This window comes from Salvelinus fontinalis, chromosome 5, assembly GCF_029448725.1.
Source record: "Salvelinus fontinalis isolate EN_2023a chromosome 5, ASM2944872v1, whole genome shotgun sequence".
NCBI classification, from domain to species: domain Eukaryota; kingdom Metazoa; phylum Chordata; class Actinopteri; order Salmoniformes; family Salmonidae; genus Salvelinus; species Salvelinus fontinalis.
In genome coordinates this window covers 22900948-22926383 of record NC_074669.1, presented here as the reverse complement: position 1 = coordinate 22926383, position 25436 = coordinate 22900948, and the positions used below count along the sequence as shown (strand labels likewise).

At 42.4% G+C, this 25436-nt stretch overlaps 1 protein-coding gene across 7 annotated transcripts in view; it reads right to left on the bottom strand.

Annotated features, from left to right (window-relative positions):
* The window catches only part of LOC129855328 (ras-specific guanine nucleotide-releasing factor RalGPS2-like), a 147666-nt gene that overhangs the window by 73748 nt on the left and 48482 nt on the right, over window positions 1-25436 (bottom strand). For 6 of the 7 annotated variants that reach the window (XM_055922864.1, XM_055922865.1, XM_055922867.1 and 3 more), the window contains 4 exons: window positions 21071-21188; window positions 20796-20900; window positions 19121-19171; window positions 857-940 (listed from right to left, as the gene is read on the bottom strand). In XM_055922864.1, coding sequence (XP_055778839.1) covers window positions 857-940; window positions 19121-19171; window positions 20796-20900; window positions 21071-21130 — 300 coding nt within the window. In that variant the 5' untranslated portion in view covers window positions 21131-21188. The remainder of the gene's footprint in view (window positions 1-856; window positions 941-19120; window positions 19172-20795; window positions 20901-21070; window positions 21189-25436) is intronic. The other variant, XM_055922868.1, reaches the window with a different exon arrangement.

Genomic DNA, 25436 nt, shown 5'->3' with positions numbered 1-25436 from the left:
CAAATGGACAGGGGGAGAGACCAGGGAGATGGGAGAGAGGAAAAGGGGAAGAAGGAGACACGGAGCAGGATAAAAGGGTAAGGCTGCCCGTGCATCAATAGTGGGCTTCCTGCTGATGACTTTACACATGAGCTCAATTGTACTCATGCACACGCGCTCAAAACACAAATACCCAAATGTACTAAAGCCATGCACAAACACATTATCAGACCACAGAGAAACGTGTCCAAACAGTTTAAACAAACACCAGAGACAGTGAAGGCCAGCTAAGGACAGAGTGTTGGGAAAGAAAGTCTCTCAGGTCTCTTCAGTGTTTATTAGCCGTATCATGGACAGAACCCAGTCTGATGAGACCGATAGGATTTGAGAGACCGAGAGAGAAAGAGAGACCGAGAGAGAAAGAGAGACCGAGAGAGAAAGAGAGACCGAGAGAGAAAGAGAGACCGAGAGAGAAAGAGAGAGAAAGAGCAGGCTAAGACAATAGGACAAAGGGGATATTTTTAGATGATGGATTGTGTTGTATTCAGGGCTCTAAAGGGCCAAAGTGTCAGGTACAGAATACAGACGAATGCACTGCTGTGAGATATGTCAACGGAGTGTGTGTGTGTGTGTGTTCCCTATGTAAGATGAGTCAACAAGTCAGCAGGAGGTACGTTTTGTTACCATGACACCCTCCAAGCTCCAAAACAAAGGATTAGGAAAGAGAGGATGATTTGGGATGTGGTGATGATCGAAGAGGAGGAAAGAGGAGAGGATTTAATCTCTCCATTACTTGCTAGCCAAAGCTCATAACTCAGCTCCAGAGGAACATTTCTCCCCCTATCCACCCCCACTTTTCTGCCTGTGTGTGCATTACCTGGTTGAACCTGCGGGTGAAGGCCACAGCATTAGGGGCAGAGCTGTGCTTCTCCTTCTTGTTCCAGCCACAACTAGACAGCTCCTAAACACACAAACATACACACTTAGCCAGAAGTTTACATAAAACACAGTCACAGATTTACATGGTGCACGCATCCACAGGTTCAGCAGCTCCTAAATAAGTCATTAACACAGATTTATACAAAGCACACTCCGGGACAAACAGACATTCTTGAACGGAGTAAAGAGTTAGTGTATTCCACCAAGGACAAACTCGGTCTGTTTTTAACAGTTCACTGAGAGGGAAGGGGGCACATTGGGACACGGTCATAAGTGAGAGAGAGAGAGGAGTAGGTGTTTTAGGTCAGAAACAGAGCTGAAGGGTAGCAGTGTCAGAGTTGTCATAAGGGTAAGTAACTATCCCAATCAGAGGGGAGCAATCGATAATGGTGAACTTGGACAGACTCTGAACTAGCCCTGAGAGAGGAGGCCACAGAGACAGACAGCGCAGGGGGAGGAGAGCCCTCTCTGGGCACAGCAGACTGGATCAGGGGTCATGGGCATTATTTGGGGGTCAGGGACATGATCACGGAGCCAGAGATTTGCCAGGGGGCAAGGGACACAGTGATGGAACAGTAGGAAAACGTGTTGTATTCTCTATTAATCAGCTGAACTACTCTCTTGATGACCACCTCCGAGACTGGCTGCCTGATTGTCTGTCTGGAAGCAACAACCTCCACCACCACTAGCTCCAAACAATCTGGGCCAGTGAGCCACACACACCCTGGCCCAAATACATTATATGCAATGGCCCTGTGTGTGTTTCTGTGTAGAGGGGAACAAGTATTTCACAGATATTTAAAAAAGACGTGTGTGTGAGTGGGTGCTTTCAAACTTCCGCATCATCATTTCTAAGACAGCAGAGGAGATGGCCCCTGTATCGAGAACAACAGGAGCGGAGCTTGGTGGGTTGGAGTGGAGTGGAGAGAGACCGATGGCAAAGAGAAATAAAGGGAGAGAGAGAGCAGAGGTCCAGAGCCTCCTGACAGCAGCTTTTAGCAGGCCTCAGTAAAACTGTTAAACTGCTGCCCTGACAGACACTCTACACCACTGAGTGGGAACCCCCTGTGTGTGTGTGTGTGTGTGTGTGTGTGTGTGTGTGTGTGTGTGTGTGTGTGTGGTAGCCCAGTGGTGCCAGCTGTCACGTCTCTTACAGCACTCATTTATTTGACCTACACTCCTCCTTAACCATGCGCTCCCCTCTGGCTGTCACTCATCCCCTCCAGCCTACTCCTCCACCATTCTCCATCTCCTAATAATGGCTCCCAGATTGGGATGTTCCATTGGGAGACTGAGTTAGAGCGAGAGGGAGATAGAGATGGATATACAATAAAGGACTATTGTAGATCCCAGGGGAAGACAATTGTAGTGAAAACGTCTCATATGAGATGTTATTTATTATCACACACTTAACTTTTTGGTCCACCAGCCACTGTGGCAGGTAAATGTAAAAAAAGAACAGACATGCTTTGTAATGTTTCCAAAACAATAATTGTATTACTATTAAGAACTAAAATGTGGTATATTGTTCAATTTCCTTTTTTCGTGACCTGAGTCTTAACCAAAATATCCCAGACGAGATAAAAAATTTCACCTGCCCCTGGAGGTTACTGTGACTCGAGTCATGTTTGTGCCTGTGTGATTGAGTATGTCGAGTAGAAGAGCGGTCTTCTCTTCCCTGCTAGTTGAAACAGAGAAAATCAAAACAATGTAAATAGCCAAGAAACAAGGACAAAGTCTCACTTCTGTAGACTTTCGTTTCAAGTAAATTTGACCAACTTCTATGCCTATGCTTCTAAAATATTTATATTTCACTCAGCTCTTCACATGCGCACATCAGCCCCCACCAAGCAGTGTTGCAGCGAGAGGTGGAATAGGCTATATACGGACTTTATGCAATTAATTTACCAGCTATAAAACAAAACGAGGGAAATACTTGAAAACAGCATTTATTTTACTATAAATGTGATCATACTTAACTATTTTTATTCACAAATGCGATTGAAATGCTTGCACAGTGGAGCCTGACCACCCGCCAACGCGGCTGGTAAAATAGACATCTTACCCACCAATAACAAAATCTACCTGCATTTGGCAGGTGTACATGTTTGGCCCTGCACACACAAACCTTGAATAAGCTCAATTCAATAGATAGATTTCACTAGGTCTCAAAGCACCTGACACGGTGTGGGGGTTTAACTCACTCCATCCACCAGCAGTGTAGAAGGCAGCACCCAGCCACCTGCCATTCCCTCATAACCTTAACCTAAAACTTGATAACCCTAACCCAACAACAAATTCCTCTCATCTGAACTAAAGGAAACCCTAAATGATACCTCATAACAGAAAGGGCCCTACTTACAACGCTATCTCATAAGCTGTCCCAATTACAACTGGTGTGTGTGTAAAATCAGCAGGGAACTGTTGTACAGCTAATTCAAAAGCCGTTACGACTTCATAACTTTATCATCCCATTTCACTCTATAGGCATTAAAAACAACACAGAGCATTAAAACAGCTCAACACAGATGGCCCTTTAGTGCCTGGGTTTGACGAGGTGGTCCTGGTGAGTGTGTGAAGAGAGGTTTGATGAGGTAGAAGCGTTCAGTAGAGAACTTTAATGGGGCTAGTAAAGTGCAGTCAGCCTGCTGAAACAAACCACAGATGGGTTCCACTAGTTTCCACAATGTCCTGGCCTAGGGGTGATCGCCAGGATCAAGTACCAGAATCAAAGTCACAGAATCAATCAATGATATTACCCTAACAAACAGCTCCAGTCTGTTGTGTAACACCATTTGCCACTTGGTCCATTTGATTTATGTCATGTCTGAGCCATGCCATTGTCGAATCGGTGACATTGCCTTGCGCTTTGAGCGTACATTTGCATTAAAGTCAACATGATTATTTGAGATGCAGTGGTTGTCTTGGCGGTTGTAGTTGGTCCCAGCCCAGTCCTACCCTCACCGCTTTCTAGTTCTAAAATCAGCAATACAGTACACATACCCCTGACTAACTGACAGATGATTCCACAGCATGTATTTTGAAGTTCTCTCACACACACACAGCTAAAGCAGCTCCAGCCAAACCACTAACAGAGCCGATCTAACGTGAGATACCACAGCCACTTCTCTGGGCCTTGTTTCAGTCAACACAGTGGAAACCTGGAGCTCCACACACCCTGTGGACCAGACCAGAACGAGAGAATCAGCTGGAGCTAGAGGGGAGAGAGAGAGAGAAAGGAGGGGAGAGGGAGGTTGACAGCAATCGTAATGGAAAGTAACTTGTGTGTGGTAAAATTACATCCAGGCCTGTGCTGTAAGGCCAGGAGACGGAAAGGCAGTAAGAGACAATCCTAATTATCTGAGCGGCAGTCTTCTGAATACCACAAAAACTTTTCCTGCAGCGCTGACGCCTGATTGGCATTCAGACCATTACCTCGCCTGCCTCTAGGAAGACCTATGAAATGTTGGTGTAAAAATGCATCTCAGACAGTGCTTCATTCCCCAGGGCCAGCCCTCTGTTAGCTAATGTTATATGTTAGGTGGTGGTTAGTTCATCATATCCTGCGAATATGTATGCATCCCTATTCCCTACATGGCTGGTTTTATATGATGTGTAGGATATGGGTTTTCCAGAAGCGCTAGGCCTATAATGTCCGTTATACTCCTATCCTGTTCACTTTCCCACACAGCTAATGTCATGGCTCATAAAATGGTATGAGAGGAGCGATGTGATCAGACACGAACACGTAGACCAGCGGTTCCCAAACTAGGGGTCACCTGATATGAAAATGGGATCGCGGGAGAAATGTCAAAATCCAGAAAAAAAAAAAATGTATACATAAAAATATATACAGTTGAAGTCGGAAATTTACATACACCTTAACTTAGTATAAATATATTGGCTTTCACAATTCCTGACATTTAATCCTAGTAAAAATTCCCTGTCTTAGGTCAGTTAGGATCACCACTTCATTTTATGAATGTGAAATGTCAGAATAATAGTAGTTATTTATTTCAGCTTTTATTTATTTCATCACATTCCCAGTAGGTCAGAAGTTTACATACACTCAATTAGTATTTGGTAGCATTGCTTTTAAATTGTTTAACTTGGGTCAAACATTTTGGGTAGCCTTCCACAAGCCGGGCTTTGTGATGGCCACTCCAATACCTTGACTTATACCCACATAATTTTCCTGCCATCTATTTTGTGAAGTGCACCAGTCCCTCCTACAGCAAAGCACCCCCACAACATGCTGCCAACTCCATACTTCCCGGGTTGGGATGGTGTTCTTCAGCTTGCAAGCATCCTGCTTTTTCCTCCAAACATAACGATGGTCATTATGGCCAAACAGTTCTATTTTTGTTTCACCAGACCAGAGGACATTTCTCCAAAAAGTACAGTCTTTGTCTCAATGTGCAGTTGCAAACCGTAGTCTTTTTTTTATGTTTTTTTTTGTAGCAGTGGATTCTTCCTTGCGGAGCAGCCTATCAGGTAATGTCGATATAGGACTCGTTTTACTGTGGATATAGACACTTCAGTACCTGTTTCCTCCAGCATCTTCACAAGGTCCTTTGCTGCTGTTCTGGGATTGATTTGCGCTTTTGGCACCAAAGTACGTTCATTTCTAGGAGACAGAACAAGTCTCTTCCCTGAGCGGTATGACGACTGTGGTCACATGGGGTTTAAACTTGCGTAATATTGTTTGTACAGATGAACGTGGTACCTTCAGGCATTTGGAAATTGCTCCCAAAGATGAACCAGATTTGGAGGTCTACAAAAAAAAAAAATCTGAGGTCTTGGCTGATTTCTTTTGATTTTCCCATGATGCCAAGCAAAGAGGCACTGAGTTTGAAGGTAGGCCTTGAAATACATCCACAGGTACACTTCCAAATTACTCAAATTATGTCAATTAGCCTATCAGAAGCTTCTGAAGCCATGACATAATTCTCTGGAATTTTCCAAGCTGTTTAAAGGCACTTCTGACCCACTGGAATTGTGATAGATTATTTCACTTATAATTCACTGTCTGTAAACAATTGTTGGAAAAAATACTTGTGTCATGGACAAAGTAGATGTCCTAACCGACTTGTCAAAACTAGAGTTTGTTAACAAGAAATGTGTGGAGTGGTTGAAAAACAAGTTAATGACGCCAACCTAAGTGCATGTAAACTTCCGACTTCAACTGTAGTAACCAAAAAGGTTTATTAGTTAATTTTCTTCAAAGTAGCCACCCTTTGCCTTGATGATAGCTTTGCACATGCTTGTCATTCTCTCAACCAGCTTCATAACCCAACACAACTTCAGGCTGTGTAAGGGCTTTTTGACCAAGAAGAAAAGTGATGGAGTGCTGCATCAGATGACCTGGCCTCCACAATCACCTGACCTCAACCCAATTGAGATGGTTTGGGAGGAGTTGAACCGCAGAGTGAATGAAAATCAGCCAACAAGTGCTCAGCATATGTGGGAACTCCTTCAAGACTGTTGGAAAAGCATTCCAGATGAAGCTGGTTGAGAGAATGCCAAGAGAGTGCACCGCTGTCAAGGCAAAGGGTGGCTACTTTGAAGAAACTAAAATATATTTTCATTTGTTAAACACTGTTACTACATGATTCCATATCTGCTATTTCATAGTTGATGTCTTCACTATTATTCTTCAATGTAGAAAATAGTAAAAATAATAATAATAAAAACCCTTGAATGAGTAAGTGTCCAAACCTTTGGCTGGTACTGTATGTGATCTTTAAACTATGAGGGCCCTGGTCCATGCTTGGGAGAAGTTGGGCGTGTTTTCAATTTCCAGTGTGTCTCTCTGTCTGTGTGTGGTGGCTACAAACTTCTAAGGGAACTGGCATACCACTCAGCGGTATGTATTTGAGCTATCTGATGCCACTTCCCTACAAGCCAAAAACAATCTCTGCCCGCCAAAACCTAATTTACTTCCCCTGCTGTTGATGTAATCACAGGGTAAAAACATGTCTCTTTTACACTAGTTCTCTCTTGCACTGTTCATGTTTCAGCACCAAAACAGACAGATGAGCATATGGAGAGAGATGGCGCTACACAGAGAGATGGAGGGGAGAGAGAGGAGGACAGAGACAACAGGATGAAATGCTATCTACAGTCTCTCTCTAGCCAGGATCCAAATCGGACCCACGTCACTCTTCTCTAACCAGAACCAGACCTGGCCAGGGCTAGAAATAACTTCTCATAAAACGGCGCTTGTAAACTACACTAGAAAGACATGGCTACAGTTACACGTTTTCAGCAGCTCAACAACTTCTTTCCCCCTCTCTCCCCTTTCATCCCCCTCTATGAATCTGTCGCTTTCTTTATATAGTTTTCCAATTCCCAGAAAACAGGTCCAGAAGCTGTTGAGGGAGACTCAGAGAACTGGATGTCACTGTCATCTTACACGTCCAATAGCCTACCAGCTACCTATTGCACCTGTGGAGGACAGTGAGCTGAAACATTTAACGTGTTGCAAATTATGAAATCGATAGAGTTGAAGATTCCCTGTTCAATTGGACAGGTATAAAAAAATAATAAACTCAGCAAAGAAAGAAACGTCCTCTCACTGTAAACTGCCTTTATTTTCAGCAAACTTAACATGTGTAAATATATGTGGGAACATAAGATTCAACAACAGACATAAACTGAACAAGTTCCACAGACATGTGACTAACAGATATGGAATAATGTGTCCCTGAACAAGGGGGGGGGGGTCAAAATCAAAAGTGTCAGTTTCTGGTGTGGCCACCAGCTGCATTAAGTACTGCAGTATATCTAATCCTCATGGACTGCACCAGATTTGCCAGTTCTTGATGTGAGATGTTACCCCACTCTTCCACCAAGGCACCTGCAAGTTCCCAGATGTTTCTGGGGGGGGGGGCCCTTGCCCTCACCCTCCGATCCAACAGGTTCCAGATGTGCACAACAGGATTGAGATCCGGGCTCTTCGCTGGCCATGGCAGAAGACTAACATTCCTGCCTTGCAGGAAATCACGCACAGAACGAGCAGTATGGCTGGTGGCATTGTCATGCTGGAGGCTCATGTCAGGATGAGCCTGCAGGAAGGGTACCACATTAGGAAGGAGGATGTCTCCCTGTAACACACAGCGTTGAGATTGCCTGCAATGACAACAAGCTCAGTACGATGATGCTGTGACACACCGCCCCAGACCATGACGGACCCTCCACCTCCAAATCGATCCCGCTCCAGAGTACCGGCCCCAGTGTAACGCTCATTCCTTTGACGATAAACACGAATCCGACCATCACCGCTGGCGAGACTAAACCGCGACTCGTCAGTGAAGAGCACTTTTTGCCAGTCCTGTCTGGTCCGGCGACGGTGGGTTTGTGCCCATAGGCGACGTTGTTGCCGGGGATGTCTGGTGAGGACGTGCCTTACAACAGGCCTACAAGTCCTCAGTCCAGCCTCTCTCAGCCTATTGCGGACAGTCTGAGCACCGATGGAGGGATTGTGTGTTCCTGGTGTAATTCAGGCAGTTCTTGTTGCCATCCTGTACCTTTCCCGCAGGTGTGATGTTCGGATGTACCGATCCTGTGCAGGTGTTGTTACACGTGGTCTGCCACTGCAAGGACGATCAGCTGTCTGTCCTGTCTCCCTGTAGCGCTGTCTTAAGCGTCTCACTGTACGGACATTGCAATTTATTGCCCTGGCCACATCTGCAGTCCTCATGCCTCCTTGCAGCATGCCTAAGGCACGTTCACGCAGATGAGCAGGGACCCTGGGCATCTTTCTTTTGGTGTTTTTCAGAGTCAGTAAATAGGCGTCTTTAGTGTCCTAAGTTTTCATAACTGTGACCTTAATTGCCTACTGTCTGTAAGCTTATAGTGTCTTAACGACCATTCCAGAGCTACATGTTCATTAATTGTTTATGGTTCATTGAACAAGCATGGGAAACAGTGTTTAAACCCTTTACAATTTAGATCTGTGAAGTTATTTTAAATTTACAAATTATCTTTGAAATACATGGTTTATTTTTTGTTGAGTTTATAAGAGAAGACACACCTCACTGGGCACACACTGGTTGAACCAACATTGTTTGTACGTAATTTCAAAGGAATTACATTGAACCAACATAAAATAAACGTTGAAATCTGTGCCCAGTGGGACAATACTACAGATAAACCAGTCAGTCCACTCTTACACTTCACTCTGAGGCTTCTCTCCATCTCTTCTAGGGAGAAACTTTACTTTCAGGCTCAACTCTCAACCATCTGCTCCATGTCAGTTATTGCATCATAATGGTCATGTCTGGCTTAATCACACACACACACAATCAGTTATGGAAAACACATTCTTGTAAATGGCCCACTGTGTTCTTGGTAAAATAAATAATGTCTGATTTAATCACTCTGCTATGAAAAGGAGGCTGATGCCAAGCACAGTGTTTTCCACAAGCACATGGCATAGCCAGCCAAATAGAAAAAGTAGACACCCAGGATTCCCCGGGCCGGGGTTAATAATCTTTTGCTGAACAAGCTCTATTTTGGTGGCCTCTGGTACATTTTAATGCCTTGATTCCATCTGAAATACACAGCAAAATTATTGAATACTTTGAGTTTACAGCACAGATTTGAAAATAATTCAAAATTACTGAAAATGTATGAATTCCTTATATTGCTCGTTTTTTGGGATATCATCTAGGCCTATATGATCTATACTATTTTCTAAGTAAGAGAACATTACAACTTTTTTATTTTTACATTTAACTGGTCTTATATTTAGATTAAAGTATTTTACGGCAAGATATGAAGATAATTTATGTTTTTTCTTCAAATGATGTATTTTATTATTATTACATTTTAAATATCAAAACAGAAAAATTAAGTAAATAGCCAAAAAGATCTTGAATTTTTTTTACGGTTACATTTAAATCAAACAAATTGTGTGATGGGCACTTTGTACATGGAAAAATGGGTCTCTAAAATAAGCAGAACAGATGCTCAATTAAGTTCTGGGTCTATACTTGTTAAGAGAAGAGAGAATGACATCAGTTAAATTAGTGAAAGAAGTTAGTTTGCAACTCCATTTGTGAATTGCAGTGTAACTTGTTTAACAACTGACCCACAGATTTATTCTAAAATAATCTTGGAAGAGTCTTGAACTCTACAGGCTTCAAGCACCCTTTTAAGAGGCATTTTCTCAGTTATCTGCAATGCAGGTATGATTGAAGAATGAAGCAGGTGTTAATCATGGGATTTGAAGAGGCATTTGACTTTGATTAAATCAGTGGACCTATATCAATATCTATGAAACTACCATATAAATATCATAAGCTTTCAAAACAATTCAATCAGTTTGATCATATTTTGGACCAGAGTGGAACTATTGCTTCACTAGCCTAACTACACAATTGTCCTGCAGTGAGGAGCATTCACCATCTTCATCAAATATTTTCATAATTTATCTATCGATAATCAAATGAAATGTTTTTATAAAGTCCTTTTTACATTAGCAGATGTCAGAGTTGACTTGTCCCGATGCCATACCATGGACATATAATTATGGTTTATGAATGGCAAGAATATGAGATTGACTTTATTCAGTCAGTTCGACACCATTTATAAACTACTTAAGCTTGTTGTTCAATCAATCAAATGACAGTAAGTACATGCGCCAGCACTTCGTGGCTGTATATGAAACACGCGAAAATAAAATAAATATATGTGCCAGAAAACAATAGGCTAAGTGGAAAACACACTACCAGGTACCGGAATTGAGCGAAAAAAGTCAAACCAGCAGTTTTTCCCTGTCATCGCTCACTTTGTGACTGATAGGCAGACGCCTGTCTTATCAATAGATCGCTAGAAGATGCATATCGTTCATTCTAGCGGGAGAGGGGTCGGCTGACATTTTTCCTGACTTGCGAACTGTAAAAAAATCTAAACTGCCAAGTTAATTTAAGTGGAAAAAGTGGGTGAAATTGAGTGTACAACTGGCTGTATAGCGACAGCTGGCTAGAGGAAAGCACTTCAAGCGGTCTGCTCTTCAATGTAGTCAATGTGCGCACACAGAGTATGTGAGCGGAGTTGAGCGTTTGGAAATCCCGCTCATGGAACACTTCCTTTCCAACCACTCTGCTAAAAAACCTGCTCCTCGCTCACAGGAAAAAATAACTGCTGCTCCAAAAATCAATTTAACCAACGCCCATCAATTTTTGTGACCACCTGGACCAACTATTTGCTTTTGAAGTGTTGAAACCAAACCATATGATTTGAATTAAAAGTATTGTAATAAACATGAAAATGTCAATGTAAGAAGAGCTAATCATTTCAAATTGGCTACATGTCATATTAAACAGCATATAAACACTAAATAGGTCAGAAGCCAGAAAGGGAGCCTAAGAAGGAATTATTTTGGCTATATTATTTTAAGGCTAGTCTACAAATAAATACATTGTGAAGCAGGTGTGAGTGCGACACAGACTGTTAGGGACCTAACGCCTCAGAATTTGAACATTTCGTTGTATTAAATCATGATAGTGTCTGAATTACGCATATAGGCTGTGACTTAAAAACAAATTAAACCAAAAATGCCTTACTAGTGCCGTTGAATTCCTTTTTAGAAACAGGAGCTTGAACAGTTTGTGGCTTCAGGCTGATGTGACCGTGCCTGGAGAGCAGGCTAGCAAAGGAGAAAATCCTCTCCGCACTTGCAGAGCCACTGGGGATGCTAAACACCCTTTTGGCCAGTCTTGGGAGGCTGGGCAGAGATGCTGAGTTTATTTTTCTATAGGTAGGCCTAAAGGATGTTAGGCAATATAACCCAAACAAAATGGAAAGCTCCTTGAAAGTGAGAATATGCCAGGCCTATTGTACAGATAATAGAACAAAAATGAACAACTTTTAAGAGATCAGATGTTTAGTTTATAAATACTTTGATACAATGACACAGTTATCTACCCAACTCGTTCCTTTATTTCAGCATGTGCACATAGTAAGTACAACTTCATGCTTTCGGGATACATGTCTTTTCAGATTCAACAATGATTCTTTAGTTGTGGACACTACATTACCACACTCCCTCTCTTACTCACCTTGATTTTGCACCTGTGTGTTTGGTCAGTTTCTTTGTGGAAATATTTAGTTAACTCCATGACAGTAGCTAAAGCAAAGGGCTATAGCAGCACACAAGTAGACTACAAATGCGTGCTGGGCCTGGCATGCCCTGAACTCGTGAAGTGAGCGCTACTGGAGCCCGCCTTCGCCGATGCTCCAGCCTTTGACAAGCACGCTCCGAGCTCCAATCAAATCGGGCACGCTCCGCTCAAACTCTGGCACACACACAAACTCGCTCACACAGACATACCGTGTTAAGACTGTTACGATGTGTTTTATGGTGGTTAGAGAAGCATATTCTAAAAGGGCAAGGCCAATATAAAGCCTCAGGTCATAACTCATAACACACAGCTATTTACAGTTATAAGAAGTTATTAGACAGCATGGTGAGAATATTACTCCATAACATGAGATTAAACATACCAGACCACTGATAGAAATATAGCCTACTGCTGACTTTTCATTACAGTCCAGCAGATGACAACTTTTCCATGACGCAGTGGTCTCACAGCTTGCTAGCTCTGCTGCCTGCTTCCTCTGCCCTGCGAGGGTCACTGCTTTCATAAACCCTGCTGCTGTAAAATTATTATTACAACTTTAACCAACGACCAGCTTGGAAACAATTGGACTGAAAATATGACAGTTATTTGTTCATAAGATGCAAGACATCAACATTAAAAGGAAAGATTCACCCATTTTGAATGTTATATTATTTTTGTGTATCTCTGAGCAATGTTCTATCGATTCCCCGGGTCATTTCATTTGTATCTGAGCTATTGCCGTTCAAAGCAGGCAGAAATTCCACCGATATGACATAGCATTGCGATTAATCCTCAGTCAGAGTAAAATAATAAATTAAAAACATGAAAATCTGTCAGTTTTAGATAGATATCATTTTTTTTTGCATGGGCTGCATCTCAATCCACTGCATCTTCCCACGGTGGTCTTCTGCATCTGTGGTGGAAGGTGGCCGAGCTACAGCAGCGTTTGTCAGGCCATGAGACATTCTCACAAAAAATTCTGTAGCGTCCGAACAAACTAATATGACCACCTTATGGAATGACAGGACTCTTAACGTACACAATGGTGTCCTCCGTTTTGCTCTTTGACCCCAACAAACCCCACGGGACTCATCCGGAGTCGGTAACGATGATGTGCCTACTTCGGTCTGTAGCGTCTGAACCGTTTGGGCTACAAACTAATATGAACTCTGTAGAAGGGGAAAGAGACTCATGAATAAGATGGTTCTCTATGGCCCCCATAACTATCACGGGACTCGTCTGAATGTAACCCATACAAATGACACTAATGTACTTGTCCTCTTGCTCATTTGTGCACCGGGGACTCCCACTCTTTCTATTCTGGTTAGAGCCAGTTTGCACTGTTCTGTGAAGGGAGTAGTACACAGCGTTGTACGAGATCTTCAGTTTCTTGGCCATTTCTCGCATGGAATAGCCTTAATTTCTCAGAACAAGAATAGACTGACGAGTTTCAGAAGAAAGTTCTTTGTTTCTGGCTATTTTGAGCCTGTAATCGAACCCACAAATGCTGATGCCCCAGATACTCAACTAGTCTAAAGGCTAGTTTTATTGCTTCTTTAATCAGAACAACAGTTCTCCGCTGTGCTAACATAATTGCAAAAGGGTTTTCTAATAATCAATTAGCCTTTTAAAATGATACACTTGGATTAGCTAACACAACGTGCCATTGAAACACAGGAGTGATGGTTGCTGATAATGGGCCTCTGTATGCTTATGTAGATATTCCATTAAAAATCAGCCGTTTCCAGCTACAATAGTCATTTACAACATTAACAATGTCTACACTGTATTTCTGATCAATTTGATGTTATTAACTGAACAAAAAATTTGCTTTTCTTTCAAAAACAAGGACATTTCTAAGTGACCCCAAACTTTTGAACGGTAGTGTATATCTCCCCTAGATACAGGACAAAATTCAAAACCTTATTCCTTATGATACATTTTTTACTCTCCTTTTTGACATTTATAAATGTGTTGTTCAATGTGTTTCTATGCGCTATAGTAGCAAAGGCCAAATTCTATATTTAAATCAGATTGGTATTTTGATAGCTGAAGGGGTTGTAAAATTCTAAATCAAATAGCTAAAATGAGCCATGGTATGACCATGTTAAAACAATACGTTAGCTTATTAGAAACCCCCGCCCCAACGGCTTAGACTTTTAGAGGTAATCGGAATATGACTTTTAGATCGCGGAAACATCTATCACACATGTCAGATTAAAAATGGTGAAATTGTAGACTGCTAAATCGAAAGTGCAGTTTGTTTAGGCAATTTTACAGCCAAATAGCTATTCACATACTGATAAGACTTTGGTACTGTGTGTAGCTACAGTATACAAGCTAGCCAGCCCATAGAGATAGTATTGCATTGTGGGTTTTGTAGTTGACTTGAGGCAAAAGATGTCCACAATGATTTTCACATGTTGCTACCAACCTTATAACGCCAAAATTAAACACTCGTTAACAAAAAATATTGTTCACATATTGTTATTCAACACTGTAAATGATAGGTATTGGTGGTTTGGGGTGGATTTTTCCTTAAACGACTTTATGAGTGTCTGGCGGTGGTAAAAACAGGTACAGTGGGGAAGGACTCTAATGAAGAGAAGTGATCCAGAGTTAATCCCCTAAAGTTACACTACTGTAGTATCACTGGCCTGGTTCAGAATTCAAACACATCACGTCATGGAAAACAACAGACCTCAACGTGCCTAGTTCTCTTTTGGAAAAACTGATTAATCAGCTTTCATTATTGCATAAAACGTGCTATGTCATGTACCATTAAAACTCTTCACCGTTGAGTAGTTAAATCCAAGCTTGGAGAGAGGGAGACTGAGGGCTTTGTACTGCATGAGCAACTCGGACTTCTGTGTACTGTGCATTGACGTCAATGAGAGAGTTCTGTAAAAATTAAAGTTCGGCATCTCCAGTTAAGATTTGGCCCAAGTGGAGAGACAGTCAGAAAGATCCAGCTGTGTTGAGTGTCCAGAGCGGTAGCAGAAGGCATGTTTATTTCAGTACCATAACAGGAGGCACTTTATAGGATACTAAAAGATAAGGAGAAGAAGAACTGTCCATCTGTCCGTCCGTCAGTCACAATAAAATACTAACTACAGTCGCAGCCTTCCAAGTCGCTCCAGTCTTGTTATTCACTACTTTCATATGCATAGATTCAATTAAAACCACTGAGTGAATTAACAGGATGCACACACACACACAGTCGACACACATCTATACCGTGGACACAGACGTTTTTTCCATTCTAGATGTGAGGGGGAAGGAGAGTGACAGGAGCGGTAACTCCAGCTGAAGTCAGGACATTGATGGCTCTCACACACGCACTTATGCACACACTAATGTGCGCACACCAGTGTTAACGTTTGGAAAATGTGGTGCCGGACATTTGACCAGCAACATTTTAATTTACAGGACATTTGAGAAATCTGCCAGACCCATATGCTTTGGCTGCAAAAACTGATTAGGGTGTCCACCCACGGTGCTCAGAATGACAGAAATCACTTTTAGATTAAGGTCATTCATATTAACAGAACATGCAAGTCGAGGATGCAATGATGTGCGGTCCTTCTTAACAAATTCTGATATCCTCAGCCAACAAGACAAGTAACAAACAGCAAAATCACCAGCCTATGTCAATATATAATCCTCCATAGTATAAAAGTGTACTTATTCTATTGGTCAGCTTGTGGAGAAAGAAATAGCCTATTCCAAACAGACTCTGGGACAGTTGTGGGAAGATCGATCCCAAATTCAAAAATCAAACCAAACCAGTAGGCCTAGGATACATAAAAAATAAATAAAAAGCAATGAGTCTGATGCAACAGATGAGAACGTTTAGCTTAAAATGTTGATATACAAATGTATTCACATAAGAGTAGCAACGCACACAAGGCAGTAGGCTACGTGCGAATGTTCGTCGAATTAAATTAGCGGGAAAACACTGTCAAAATGGCACTGCACATGCCAGTAGTTTCACGTGACAGATGAAAATATCCGTTAGAAATTTAGAAAGAGAGGATCTAATAAGCAAGGTAAGACACGCCTCATAACATTCAGGTTTCAAACAATAAAGTAGATGTTCTCAAAATGCATATCCTACTGCCTCCAGCTCATTGCAAAGTAGTGTGACGCGCTGATGACGTCTCCCGTTGACGTTTGACAGATTTTCCGCTAAAAGGCTCTGCACGCTGTACGCGTGTGACAACTACTGAACATAACAGATATACTGTAGACTACACACACAGCAATTTAATTCCACTAAATTATGCAAATTAACCTATAGACCGATAAGCATGACCAGTCAAATGTATTTCCATCGACATGCATTTCTATCAATTAATAGGCTAAAAGCATTATTTTGCAATGGGGCTTGTGCCAATTTTATTTAACGACTTTTACATATATCTTTTTAGGCCAAAAGCCTGCCATTACCGCCTAACAGAAACTCTGAGGCAGACACATGCATGCACGCACACGCACAAACCCACATTAGCGCAAGATCAGAGACAAAACACAGTCAGAGCAGTCAGAGGTCTCTGTCCCTATCAACACAGTGGGTCACTGTGCTCTCTTCTCAAATGAAGTCAAATGTAATTTGTCACATGCTTCGTAAACAACAGGTGAGGACGAACAGTGAATTGCCCTTCAACAACGCAGTATTTTTCTCCTATTTTCAAAAAACATTCTAAGACACAAGGAATAAATACACAACGAGTAACAATAACTTGGCTATATACGGGGGGTACCAGTATAGAGTCGATATGCAGGGCTACGAGGTAATTTAGGTAGATACAGTGCACTAAGGAAGTGTTCACGCCACTTTGTCCACATTTTGTTGTGTTACTGCCTGTTACTGCCTTCCACTTTGACATTATTGGGTATTTTTTCATTTTTACAAATTACTTAAAAAGGAAAAGCTGAAATGTCTTGAGTGAATAATTATTGAATAAGCGTTCAGGAGTAAAAAATCAAATCACATAAGTTGCATGGACTCAAAATGCAATAATAATGTAAACATGATTTTTGAATGACTACTTAATCTCTGTACCGCACACATACAGATAATTGTAAGTTCCCGCAATCCAGCAGTGAATTTCAAACACAGATTCAACCAAAGACCAGGGAGTTTTTCCAATGACTCGCAAAGGGAACCTATTGGTAGAATAAATAAAAGCAGACATTGAATATCCATTTGAGCATGGTGAAATTGTTAATTACACTTTGGGTGGTGTATCAATACACCCAGTCACTACAAAAATACTCAGTTTGCTGGAAAGGAAGGACTCCGCTCAGGGATTTCACCATGAGGCCAATGGTGACTTTAAAACAGTTAGAGTTTCAAGGCTGTGACAGGAGAAAACAGAGGATGGATCAACAACATTGAAGTAACTCCAAAACACTAACCTAATTGACAGAGTGAAAAGGAAGCCTGTACAAAATAAAAATATTACAAACCATGCATCCTGTTTGTCACAAGGCATTAAAGTAATAAGGCAAAAAATGTGGCAAAGCAATTTACTTTTTGTCCTGAAACCAAAGTGTTATGTTTGGAGCAAATCCAATAAAACATATATTACTGAGTACCAATCTCCATATTTTCCAGAATAGTGGTGGCTGCATCATGTTAAGGGTATGCCTGTAATCATTAAGGACTAGAGTTTTTCAGGATAAAAAAGTAAACATAATGGAGCTAAGTACAGGCAAAACCCTACAGGAAACCCCTGTTTGGTCTGCTTTCCACCAGACACTGGGAGATGAATTCACCTTTAAGCTGAACAATAACCTTAAACAAAAGGCCAAATCTACACTGGAGTTGCTAACCAAGAAGACAGGGAATGTTCCTGAGTGGCCGGGTTACAGTTTTGACCTAAAATCTACTTGAAAATCTATGATAAGACCTGAAAATTGTTGTCTAGCAAAGATCAACAACCAATTTGATAGAGCTTGAAGATTTTTTAAAGAATAATGTGCAAGTGTTGCACAATCCAGGTGTGGAAAGCTTAGAGACAAAAAGGGTCAATGCAGATATTCCAGGTAGCTATTGGTTAAATATTGAAATAACTATTTATTAGTAGTATAGCTTGAGGGGCTGAAGCTGTTTAAGATCCTGTTGGTTCCAAACTTGGTGCATCGGTACCGCTTCCCCCTCACTCCAGCTCACTCACCTCTACTAACCCCCTCGTCCCTGCACCCAATATTTCACCTTATTTAATGTCCCTTCTGCTCTCCCGCCATCCTTGCTATTTTTCTCATATTCTCATTTTCTTCAATCTCCATCAGTCATAAAAGTGAAGCGTCCAGAATGCTACATTGGGTTCAATGTGAGGAGAGATCATCAAATGCCTAGTCAGTCTGTCAGAACAGAACACATGGGCATGTAAGTCTCCATAAATCCCTTGGTAGCAGAGCTGTGGAAAGGCACCAACAGAGACAACAGTAAAACGTCCTTTAAATTGGAGTTTGAATCATTGGCGGGCTCAGGCAGGCAGAACTGTCCCACTCTACAGGCTAGCAACAACATCCATTTTAACCACTAACCTTAACCATTATTACATTTACATTTAAGTCATTTAGCAGACGCTCTTATCCAGAGCGACTTACAAATTGGTGCGTTCACCTTATGACATCCAGTGGAACAGCCACTTTACAATAGTGCATCTAAATCATTATCCTATCCTCAACTATATTACTTACTTTCTTATTTCAATTTCTTACTTAAACTGCAACAAGAGCCATAAATCTAGTTTGAGCATAGGTGGAACAAATAGGCCTACCCTACACTGATAACCAATCAGAAGCCAGAGTGATTCCACATGGTGGTGGTGTGATATGGACGGACGGACGGACGCTGTTTTAAGTGGTCTACTGTAGCCAACCCTAAACACAGGTTATCCCTGAGCTGTCAGCTCGCTTTACAAGGTTACAGAGAGCCAGCGCACAGATACACATGCTTACACTGGCTTTCACGTAGACCATTTATAGGGTGTGAGAATGTGTGTGTAGTGATCATGGTGTGTAAGAAGAGAAGCAGGGGGACAGACAGTCCTGTACCTCACCTCAGGCTGAATGGCTTTGAACACCGGAGCATCCATGAGAGTGATCTGACCCTGGAGAGAGAGAGAGAGAGAGAGAGAGAGAGAAGGGGGGGGAGAGAGAGTGAGAGAGAGAGAGAGAGAGAGAGAGAGAAGGGGGGAGACAGAGAGAGAGAGAGAGAAGGGGGGGAGAGAGAGAGAGAGAGAGACCGGGGGGAGAGAGAGAGAGAGAGAGAAGGGGGGGAGAGAGAGAGAGAGAGAGAGAGAACGGGGGGAGAGAGAGAGAGAGAGAGAGAGAAGGGGGGGAGAGAGAGAGAGAAGGGGGGGAGAGAGAGAGAGAAGGGGGGGAGAGAGAGAGAGAAGGGGGGGAGAGAGAAAGAGAGAGAGAAGGGGGGAGAGAGAGAGAGAGAGAGAAGGGGGGAGAGAGAGAGAGAGAGAGAAGGGGGGGAGAGAGAGAGAGAAGGGGGGGGAGAGAGAAAGAGAGAGAGAAGGGGGGAGAGAGAGAAAGAGAGAGAGAAGGGGGGGAGAGAGAGAGAGAGAGAGAAGGGGGGGAGAGAGAGAGAGAGAGAGAGAGAAGGGGGGGAGAGAGAGAGAGAGAGAGAGAGAAGGGGGGGAGAGAGAGAGAGAGAGAGAAGGGGGGGAGAGAGAGAGAGAGAGAGAAGGGGGGGAGAGAGAGAGAGAGAGAAGGGGAGAGAGAGAGAGAGAAGGGGAGAGAGAGAGGCATCAGAGCAGTAATTAGGGAAACAGATTTGGACTGAAGCAGGCAGTGCTTCATCATTGCAAGCAGTGCTTCCAAAACATTATTCAACAGTCCCAGAATAACCAGGAGAAATTCAATCTGGAGGGGGAGAGAAAAGGTAGAGACCACCCTCTGTCTGTCTAGCTGGGTATGACAAGGCAGGGGAGAGTGAGAAGGGCTCAAACTAGAATTATACCTAGAACCTAGAGTATGAAACCTTCTTAGAGAGACTGTCAGCATTAAAGAGTTGCTTCACAAGCCACTGGGCAAAAATTGGTTGAATCAACATGGTTCCTATGTCATTTCAATCAAACAATTCAATGTGAGGACATGGAAAACTGATTGGCTTTGCACAAATTAATAAACCAACATTTAAACTAAATACAATGACTGGGTGAAAAGGTTGGTTGATATCACATTGAATTCACAGTAGTTGACAACTCAACAAAATCTAGACGTTGAACTGATGTATGTGCCCTGTGGGTAATCACGTTACAAATTACAACTGCGCTACAGTAATGCTCTAACCATACTGCTTGGATGAAAAACTTCCAAGTTGGAAGTTGGACCTAAATCTTCTATATATAATATACGGACCTTTGGCTTTCAGGGAAAAGCATGTAAATCACAGCTGTTCATTATACTCTACACAGAGTAATGGTCTAGTCTACGCAGGCAGATGGTTTATGTTGTCTGACATCATGGAAACTGACTGCCTAGGATATTAGGGAGGACCATGGTGATCTATCTAACAGGGGCTGGGAGTTGTAGCTTTTAGAATGGCCTCGTTCTATTGAGAATATCGGAGGAAATTTGTGCCTGTGTATCCTCCTGGATCGCTCACCCACTTCATCCTCTCTTTCTAAAAGACTTTCCAAGATGCATCATTCCCCTCTCTAGTGTCTCAATGTCACATACGCTCTATTCCTTACACACACACACAGCAGGGTGGGTACTTACTGCATACTCCTCAGGGGTAACCTTCAGGACATCGAAGACGACAGCATCAAAACTCTTCTTCAGCTCAGAACCCTTCTCACTGAGAGACTCTGAGCTGCTGCTCTTCTGGACACACACATGTTAGGGCAGGGAACTTGGGAAACATAAAGCTCAAAGAAATGGGGGGGTGATTGACACCCATAGCGCTCTATGTCAGTGTTTGTTCTAGCCCTGCACAGACACACATTAATGAAATCATCAGAATGGGAGAAGGGGGGAAAAGGGGCGTGTCTCACCTCCGAGGCAGTGGCAGCAGCGGTGGTGACGCTTGATTGGCCATTGGGGAGGTCCATCATTCCCACACCATTTGTCTGTCAGTGCAGGACAGCACTACTCATCCTCAGTGTGTGCACTCTGGACACACACACGAGAGAGAAAAAACGTAAACCCATATTTCATTTATCAGACCAATGCTCACAAAACCCTGGATCAACAGTGCTCCCTTGTGGATGAAAGTGGTAGGAGATTCACTTCCGATGTGGGAATTTAGCAGTGCTCTAGCCCCACATACAGGTGCCAAGTACACATGCAGACATACACACACAGATGCTCACTAAGCTGTAGTTTAACCAGCTCAGTTGGCAGTGTAATCCTCAAGTATGAAAGCGAGTGTGCGCCACGCATGCATGCGAGCGAGACAGACAGACAGCGAGAGGAGAGCGGAGAGACAGAGTGCAAGAGAGGAGAGACATTGTGGCACAGGTGAGGTAGAGGATGAGCAACACTTTACTCCACTACTCCAAATATGCTTCAATCAGGAGGTATTTATCACATGAAACCTAAAGAATGATGATAATTATTAACATTGTTGCCCAAAAATATTGTTCCTTTTGGTCATACTTCATATACATTGCTTTGGCAACAATGACAACCACAATGACAACCACAACCAATGACCCAAAGAAAACCAGCAAATCTACCAAAGAATGGCTCAGGAGAAAGAAGATGTGTGTTTTGGATTGACCAAGTCAAAGTCCTGGCCTAAATCCAATAGATGCTATGGCAGGACCTGAAGTGGGCAGTTCATACCAAACACCACTCAAACCTCACTCAATTGGCTGAGTTCTGTAAGGAGGAGTGGGCAAAAATCCCTCAAAAACAGATGTCAGAAACCGATTACTGGCTATAGGAGACGTTTACTCCCAAGTTATTGCTGCTAATGGAGGTTCCCCAAGTGACTGATCATTTTGCACATATCAAATATGTGTGTGTTAAACCACTTTTGTTAAATAAACAATGAAAATATCATATTTTGTTTCTGTCATTTACTTGGAATGTCTCTATTACTAATTTAGATAAGGATTTTGAATGTTGATTTTAAATCAGAAAAAGGACCAGCCCTGTAGGGTTCACATACTATCAAGCAGCACTGTATATACAATACCAGTCAAAAGTTGTCACACCTACTCATTCCATTTTTAGTATTTTCTACATTGTAGAATAATAGTGAAGACATCAAATATGAACTAACACATGGAATCATGTAGTACCCCCCCAAAAAAACCTAAACAAATGAAAATAATTTATATTTGACATTCTTAAAAGTAACCATTTGCTTTGACAGCTTTGCACACTCTTGGCATTCTCTCAACCAGCTTAGTGAGGTAGTCACTTGGAATGCATTTCAATTAACAGATGTGTCTTGTTAAAAGTTAATTTGTGGAATTTCTTTCCTTCTTAATGCGTTTCAGCCTATCAGTTATGTTGTGACAAGGTAGGGGTGGTATACAGAAGATAGCTCTATTTGGTAAAAGACCAAGTCCATATTATGGCAAGAACAGATCAAATAAGCAAAGAGAAAAGACAGCCCATCATTACTTTAAGACATGAAGGTCAGTCAATGCGGAACATTTTAGGAACGTTTCTTCAAGTGCAGTCGCAAAAACCATCAAGCGCTATGATGAAACACAAGAAAGGAAGATCCAGAGTTACCTCTGCTGCAGAGGATAAGAGCCTCTAATTGTAGCACAAATAAATGCTTCAGAGTTAATTTAAGACATCAACATCAACTGTTCAGAGGAGACTGCGTGAATCAGGCCTTCATGGACGAAATGCTGCAAAGAAACCACTAAAGGACACCAATAAGAAGAGACTTGCATGGGCCAAGAAACACGAGCAACAGACATTAGAGCGGTGGAAATCTGTCCTTTGCTCAGATGAGTCACATTTGTAGATTTTTGTTTCCAACCGCCGTGTCTTTGTGAGACGCTGAGTAGGTGAACGAATGATTTCCGCATGTGTGGTTCCCAACATGAAGGAGGTGGTGTGATGGTGCTTTGCTGGTGACACTGTCCATGATTTACTTAGAATTCCAGGCACACTTAACCAGCATGGCTACCACCACATTCTGCAGAGATACACCATCCAATCTGGTTTGCGCTTAGTTGGACTTTCATTAGTTTTTCAACAGGACACTGACACAAAACACCTCCAGGCTGTGTAAAGGGCTATTTGACCAAGGAGAGAGATGGAGTGCTGCATCAGATGACCTGTCCTCCAAAATCACCTGACCTCAAACAAATTGAAATGGTTTGGGATGAGTTGGACTGCAGAGTGAAGGAAAAACATATGTGGGAACTCCTTCAAGACTGTTGGAAAAGCTTTCCAGGTGAAGCTGGTTGAGAGAATGCCAAGAGAGAGCAAAGCTGTCATTAAGGCAAAGGGTGGCTACTTTGAAGAATCTCAAATATATTTAAATGTTTTTAACACTTTTTTGGTTACGACATGATTCCATGTGTTATCTCATAGTTTTGATGTCTTCACTATTATTCTACAATGTAGAAAATAGTCAAAATGAAGAAAAACTCTTGAATGAGTTGGCGTGTCCAAACTTGATTGTGTGTGTGTGTGTGTATACACACAATTGCACACACACACACACACACACACACACACACACACACACGCTCACGCAGTGCATTCAGAAAGTATTCCACATTGTGACATTTTCTAAAATGATTCAATTCAAAAGGGTTTTTATAAAAATGGTATACAAAATTCAAAACTGAAACATCACATTCACATAAGCATACAGACCCTTTACTCAGTAGTTTGTTGAAGCACCTTTGGCAGCAATTAGCCTCGAGTCTTCTTGGGTATGACGTTACAAGCTTGGCACACCTGTATTTGGGGAGTTTCTCCCATTCCTCTCTGCAGATCCTCTCAAGCTCTATCAGGTTGGATGGGGAATGTTGCTGCACAGCTATTTTCAGGTCTCTCCAGAGATGTTCGATCGGGTTCAAGTCAGGGCACTGGCTGGGCCACTCAAGGACATTCAGAGACTTGTCCCGAAACCACTCCTGGGTTGTCTTGGCTGTGTGCTTAGGGTTGTTCTCCTGTTGGAAGGTGAACCTTCATCCCAGTCTGAGGTCCTGAGTGCTCTGGAGCAGGCTTTCATCAAGGATCTCTCTCCCTCGATCCGGCCTAGTCTCCCAGTCTCTGCCACTGAAAAACATCCCCACAGCATGACTCTGCCACCACCATGCTTCACCGTAGGGATGGTGCCAGTTTCCTTCCAGATGTGACACTTGGCATTCAGGCCAAAGAGTTGAGTCTTGGTTACATCTCATGGTCAGAGTCTTTAGGTGCCTTTTGGCAAACTCCAAGCGGGCTGTCATGTGCCTTTTACTGAGGAGCAGCTTCTGTCTGTCCACTCTACCATAAAGGCCTGATTGGTGTAGTGCTGCAGAGATGGTTGTCCTTCTGTAAGGTTCTCCCATCTCCACAGAGAAACTCTGGAGCTCTGTCAGAGTGACCATCGGGTTCTTCGTCACTTCTCCCCAGATTGCTCAGTTTGGCTGGGAGGCCAGCTCTATGAAGAGAGTCTTGGTGGTTCCAAACTTCTTCCATTTAAGAATGATGGAAGCCACTGTGCTCTTGGGGACCTTCAATGCTGCTAACAAAATGTGGTCTCCTTCCCCAGATCTGTGGTTCGACACAAACATGTCTCAGAGCTCTACGGACAATTCCTCCAAACTCACGGCTTGGTTTTTGCTCTGACATGCACTGTCAACTGTGGGACCTTATATAGACAGGCGTGTGCCTTTCCAAATCAATTGAATTTACCACAGGTGGACTCCAAGTTGTAGAAACATCAAGGATGATCAATGGAAACAGGATGCACCTGAGATCAATTTAGAGTCTCATAGCAAAGGGTCTGAATACTTATGTAAATGTGTTTTTTTATGTGTTTTTTTATAATAGATTTTTTGTTTTACTTTTTCAACTTTGGGTAGTGTGTAGGTTGCAGTTTTGTTTTGTTTTGAATAAGGCAGTAAAGTAAAAAAAATGTGGAAAAAGTCAAGGGGTCTGAATACTTTCCGATGTATGTATGTAAGTAAATGAGAGCGCGTGAGAGCGAGTGAGAAGAGATTCTGTCTCTGAAGTAGGTAGGAGACAGCTGAAAGAGCTTAGGGTAGGCATTAGCCAGAGATCTGAAGTAGAGTGGATTGGGAGAAGTTAGTATGAGCCCTATCTATCTTGGAACAGCTTGTACTACACACTTATAGGCTTAATGCTGCCAATCAACAAACTACAGCCGTTTCCCTATAGTCCATAACTGTATGGCTGCATACATACACCTGGGTCGTTCCGCGAAAATAG